The sequence below is a fragment of the Ochotona curzoniae genome, unplaced genomic scaffold (genome assembly GCF_017591425.1).
Source record: "Ochotona curzoniae isolate NIBS_2020 unplaced genomic scaffold, NIBS_Ocur_1.0 scaffold_3208, whole genome shotgun sequence".
Taxonomy (NCBI): domain Eukaryota; kingdom Metazoa; phylum Chordata; class Mammalia; order Lagomorpha; family Ochotonidae; genus Ochotona; species Ochotona curzoniae.
The window spans coordinates 20,631,311-20,637,310 of NW_024467106.1; the positions used below are offsets into that span (position 1 = coordinate 20,631,311).

Consider the following 6,000-nt stretch of genomic DNA (forward strand, 5'->3'; position numbering starts at 1 on the left):
TCGTAGGCACTGCCAAACTCCCACCCGGGAAGGTACTTTGAGTTTTCTCTGAAAACTACTTGTCTCTGCTATCCAGGGCTTGTGTAATCAACTCACATCGCTGGATTTTATTTCAAAGAACATGTGTGGTAGCCAAAGGTATATATAGTATAAATCATCTCTTCTCTCTGACCACACTCCACTATTGTGAGCCATCTGTGGTTTCCCACCTTTCAACTTCCCTGGATTCCTGTAAGAGCCTCGATCAGCTTGTTGTTTCTGCTGTAATACATTATGACAGATTTAGTGCCTTAAAACAGCAGAAGTTTATCAAAATCTGATGTGTAATTCTGAAAGTCGGAGCCCACGATCTGCCCGCGAGGCTTGAAGTCAAGGCATTGTCAGGGCTGTGTTCCTTTTGCAGGCTTTAGGGGAAAGAGGCCTAAGACCCTGCAACTTCCAGGCTTTCCCAGACCTCTCCTCTTGTCACATCAACTTTGGCCCTGATCTTCTCGTATCCCTTCTAATTATACTGGATCCACTTGGCTCATGCAGGATAATATCCACCTGCATTTAACCACAGCCACAACATCCCTTTGGACATGAAAGGTAACATTTTACCAGGCCCAGGGATAAACATGTGGACATGCTTGCTTGGGGGTGGCCTCCTGTCACCTGGCCTGTGTTTTCACCACTTCCCTAACACTCAGGGCTACCGTGCACTGAGTCACATGCTTTTCTGGCTGCCCACTCTGACCCATTGGTCACCTCTGCTGTCCTTACTGCTGGGCCAGCTTAAGACCAATCCCTCCATTTGGTTCTCCTGACCCATGAGCACAGGAATGCCACATCTTCTCTGACCTAAACCAGTGGATTCCTTTCTTTTCTCTTTCCTCTTTCCTCACCTCCTGGAAGTTCATATGCCAGATACTCCCAACTCCAACCTTAGCTTCCGTGTCACCCTTGATGTGTCTGCTCTCCCTTCCTGGGTATCATCACACGGTGGTATCAAGGGTGGAAGAAGTATAGGGATGGTTTGATACACGGCACCCCACATTCCTGCTGCCTGGCACACACAACTCCCCACACGGTTGCCTTTTCTCAGAGTGTGCAGGGCTCTGTGAGCTCCCTGGTGAGGCCCCTCTGGACAGATACCGTGTCCAGAGCCACATTCTCTCACACTGTCATCACACCTGCTTTCACTCTTCTGGCTCAAGACCCAAAAAACAAGATCATCCTTTTTGAAAGCAGTCCTGGAGCCCTGCTCTCAAGTACAGAAAGACAAGGAGAGAGGAGATGGATTTCCCTGGAGGTACACCCTGGCTCCTGGCTTCAGGGGTAGGAACCCCACCTACACACTTGACCCTGAAGGAAAGGTAAACTAGCCCCTGTAATTTTAACACCTGCAGGAGAGACAAAAGAAAAAAACTAAAGGGCCAGCGTGCAGTACTACTTCTTATGAATTACCTGGACTTTGTTTTCACCACTGCTTTATTGACTACATAATCAAGCTCAGGGACCCAGCTCTGCTCTGTGCTGCAGCATCGGGGGGCGGGGGGGGGGGGTCTGAGTCAGGAGCTGCCAGCAAGGAGGACTCCTTGCCGAAGAGGCCTGCTCAGCGCCTCAAAGCTTAGTCCTCAGTGCCGTAACCCAAGTCTGAGACTGGGTTCTTTCTTGAAGTAGAAAGATTGAGATGTGGCCCAACAGCTAGAAGCTTTGGGGCATCTGCAGATGCAACTCACTTTCTCTACATAGTTGTTCTCCTCCCTGCATATTCATATGCATATGCATATTCATTCTCTCTCCCCCCACTCCCTCCCTCCCTGGGGTGTGTGTGTGTGGTCCCACCCACCACTTAGTTGCTTATCATCAGCCTGGAGCTGGTGAAAGAAGACAGCACCATAGTCATCGCTTTCAACCAGCGGTTAGTAACAGAGATAGGAATAAAGCCAGATCAGAGCCCTGGTCTTCTGAGTCCAATTCCGTACTCTTCTATTCTCCTATGTCTCCTTTAGGAACGGAAGCAAAGGAGGCTCTGGCAGTCCCCCAGCACTGACTTTCACTTCCCTAAAGTAGCCTAAGGGATGGGGCTGGCAATGTAGCAATGTGTTGAGGCACTGTTTGCAATACCCACATCTCTCATACTAGTGTGCCAGTTCGAGCCCTGGTTACTCCACTTCAGTCCAGGTCCCTGATGATGTAGTGGGAGATGGGAAGACAGCATAAGATGGTCCATGTACTTGGGTGCATAACACTCACGTGGGAGACCCAGATGGAGATGTAGGATTTTGACTTTGGCCTGGCCCAGTGCCAGCTCTTATAGCCATCTAAGGAGTAAACTAGTGGATGGAAACTGTCTACCTTTTAAATCAGTTAATTTTTCATTTTTTAAATGTTACTTATTTGAAAGAGTTGTGATAGGTAGATGAGTGGGGGAGAGACAGGTTCATTCCTCTAGTGGTTGCAATGCCTGGGGCTGGGCCAGGCTGAAACCAGGAGCCTGGTACTCCATCTGGGTCTGCCGCATAAGTAGCAGAAGCCCAAGTTTGGAATACCTAGGAAGCTGAATCAGAAACAGAACTGCCAGGACTTGAACGGGTGCTCACATGGGATGTGAGCATTGCAGGTTGCAGCTTAACCTGCTGTGCCATGACACTGACCCCCATAAGTAAATATTAACAAATAAATAGATATGGGACTGGTACAGTGCCATAGCAAGCAAATTCTCTGCCTGTGGTGCCAGCATCCCATATTGGTGCCAGCATCCCATATAGGTACCAGCTTGAATTCCAGCTGCTCCGCTTCTGATACAGCTCCCTGCTTATGAACTGGAAAAAGCAGCAGATGATGATGGCTAAAGGGGCTCCTGCACCATAGGAAACTCAGAGGTAACTCCTGAATCCCAGCTTTGGATCAGCCCAGCTCTGGCTATTCCAACCATTTTGAGTGAAGTAGCAGATGGAAGATTAAGGAAGATTCTCTCTCTGTAACTCTTTCAAGTAGAAACAATAGACAAATCTTCTTAAAAATATTAACAGCCCAAAAGTTCCCATGGAAGATTTCCCTTGTTCTGCACAGCCTCCACCCAGACGCAAGCCAATCAGTGGCCTCTTTGAAGAGGGAGTTATCCTTTGGGTGTGGGAAAAGCCTATCACAGCTGCCCAGAAAGGAGTGACCTTTCAGGCCAGTCCACTGGGTAGGATGTTCTAGAAGCAACTCAAGTGACCAGCACCCAGGCTCCATGATTTTGTTATGCCACCCATGGCATCTCTTGGCCGCGATGTTCAGAATCACTGTCCTGGTGAGCTGGGCTCCTTGGCGTTTTCAGTTTAGCGCCATGCTCCTCTGAACCTGTGAGACAGTCCCTCGTGGCTTCAGCAACCTCTCTAGCTTTTCCTCTATTTTTCTAGTCACTTTAACGACGAGAAGTCCCACCTTCTGAGCCCTTATGACTGCTATACTCTGCTTCCTTTTTCTTGCTTCTTAACCAATGCCCTTCTCTTCCAACATTTGATGGAAGCATTACCGCCTCTCTAGGGAGCCCCTAACTTGCCCTCCTCTATGCCCCAGAAGACTTGATCTCCCATCCTCCCCTTTCTAATTTCTCTCCTACCCCCCAACGCCCAGACTGGGCACTGCTTGTGTGAGGGTGTCTATCAAGCGGTGCCTGCCGGCTGCAGTGGCCAACCTGGCCTCAGACCCCAGTGAATGCCCGAGGGAGGTACTCCTGAGGCCCTGAAACTCCTCGGGGAGGCCTGGCATGCTGTGGTTGCCTGAACTCGGGGCTAAGTAAAGAAACAGCGTCTAGAGCTGCTGGCAGCTCTGCCTCCCTCCCGGGATTCTGCAAGGAAACTTCTAGTGCCTGACTTAAGTGTAGGGGCTCAGGCAAAACTCCCTCTTCTGCCAAGAAGCAGAGGAAGAAAACTGGCCCAGAGGAGGGGCAGGAGCAGAGGAGAAGGAGGGGCCCCACCTGGAGCCAGCTTCAATTAGGACTAAGGGATCAGGATGGCGGTGAGGGTGGGGTACTGGTGGCGAGCCCGAGCTCTGCCCCCACCACCTCCCGCCAGAATGGACCAGACCCCAGGGACGTCACAGTTGCCAGTGGTTGCCGGGCAGTGCGGAGCGCAGTGCGGGGCAGTGCGGGGGAGTGCGGACTCATTTCTACCCCCGGAGCTCTTTGGGAGAAGGCGAGGACGGACGCCAGATGGCGACGAAGAGCGGCCCTAGCCCCAAGCCCATGGGCGCGGCCCAGGGCGACCCGGGAGAGGCGGGCACCCTGCCCAGCCCCGACGCCGGCCTGCGGGACGCAGGTTCGGCTGCTCAGCTGAAGTTGAAGCCAAGGAAAGTGCGCAAGATCAAGGCGCTCATCATCGACCTGGGCTCGCAGTACTGCAAGTGCGGCTACGCCGGCGAGCCGAGACCCACCTACTTCATCTCCTCCACGGTGGGCAAGCGCTGCCCCGAGGCGGCCAACGATGCGGGCGACACCCGCAAGGACACCTACGTGGGCCACGAGCTGCTCACCACCGAGGCGCCCCTCAAGCTGGTGAACCCGCTGAAGCACGGTGTGGTGGTCGACTGGGACTGCGTGCAGAACATCTGGGAGTACATCTTCCACACGGCCATGAAGATCCTGCCCGAGGAGCACGCTGTGCTGGTGTCGGACCCGCCGCTCAGCCCGAGCAGCCACCGCGAGAAGTACGCTGAGCTCATGTTTGAGACCTTTCGCATCCCGGCCATGCACGTGACGTCGCAGGCGCTGCTGTCCATCTACTCGTATGGCAAGACGTCGGGGCTGGTGGTGGAGAGCGGCCACGGCGTGTCGCACGTGGTGCCCATCTCCGAGGGCGACCTGCTGCCGGGCCTGAGTAGCCGCGCCGACTATGCGGGCAGCGCACTCACCAGCTACCTGATGCAGCTGCTCAACGAGGCGGGTCACCACTTCACCGATGACCACCTGCACATCGTGGAGCACATCAAAAAGAAGTGCTGCTACGCGGCGCTGCTGCCCGAGGAGGAGCTCAGCCTGGGCCTCGACGACCTGCGCGTCGACTACGAGCTGCCGGATGGCAAGCTCATCACCATCGGCCAGGAGCGCTTCCGCTGCTCCGAGCTGCTCTTCAAGCCCTCGCTGGTGGGCTGCGAGCAGCCGGGCCTGGCCGCGCTCACCACCGCCTGCCTGGACCGCTGCCAGAAGGCCGGCTTCAGGGAAGAGATGGCGGCCAACGTGCTGCTGTGTGGCGGCAGCACCATGCTCGATGGCTTCCCCGAGCGCTTCCAGCGGGAGCTCAGCCTCCTCTGTCCTGGTGACAGCCCCGCCGTGGCCGCCGCCCCCGAGAGGAAGACCTCCGTGTGGACCGGAGGCTCCATCCTGGCTTCGCTGCAGGCCTTCCAGCAGCTGTGGGTCAGCAAGGAGGAGTTCGAGGAGCGGGGCAGCGCTGCCATCTACAGCAAGTGCTGAGGGGCGGGCCCTGGCCGCTGTAGGCGCATTTACTGCATTTCACATAAAACTGCTAGCTAGCAGTGCCTCTAGAAACGTCTGAATTTCTTCCGGTCCGGCTGATGTGTGGGAGGAGCTGGGTGGGGGAGGGGAGAGTCGGAGCAGGTGGAGTGGCGGAGGCTGGAGGTCATTAGCTCCTTTGGCTCTGCGGAGGGGGAGGGAGAAAAGAGGGAGGGTAGGAGTGTGGACCCCCCCACCCCTCCCAGGCCTTAATGCTCACCCCATGTCACCAGGGTGACATCCAGATGTGGCTTCCTGTCCAGTGTTCTCCTCCTGTCTGCTGAGACACTGCCCCATACTCTCCCAGCCCCCTGTGGGGCAGTGGCCCAGGCTAAGGACCAGTCTGGGATACACAGCTTAAGTGCTGATTTAAGGGAGATTCGCAACCAAGCTTCCACTGTCTGTGACCCAGGTCTACTGCTCACCTGGATGCCCCAGTCAGCTCCTTCCCTGTGTGTGTATGTGTGTGCACCCTATGACTGTGAAAAGCCATTTCTGCCCCATTTTGAGTCAGCCCAGAA

General features: G+C 54.8%; 1 protein-coding gene across 1 annotated transcript; it reads left to right on the forward strand.

Moving 5' to 3' along the window:
* The first annotated feature begins 4,136 nt into the window (after window positions 1–4,136).
* On the forward strand, window positions 4,137–5,447 carry ACTL7B (actin like 7B). The gene has a single exon (XM_040963426.1). The coding sequence runs from the start codon at window positions 4,184–4,186 to the stop codon at window positions 5,438–5,440; it is 1,257 nt and encodes a 418-aa protein (XP_040819360.1). The 5' UTR covers window positions 4,137–4,183; the 3' UTR covers window positions 5,441–5,447.
* The last annotated feature ends 553 nt before the right edge of the window (window positions 5,448–6,000 follow it).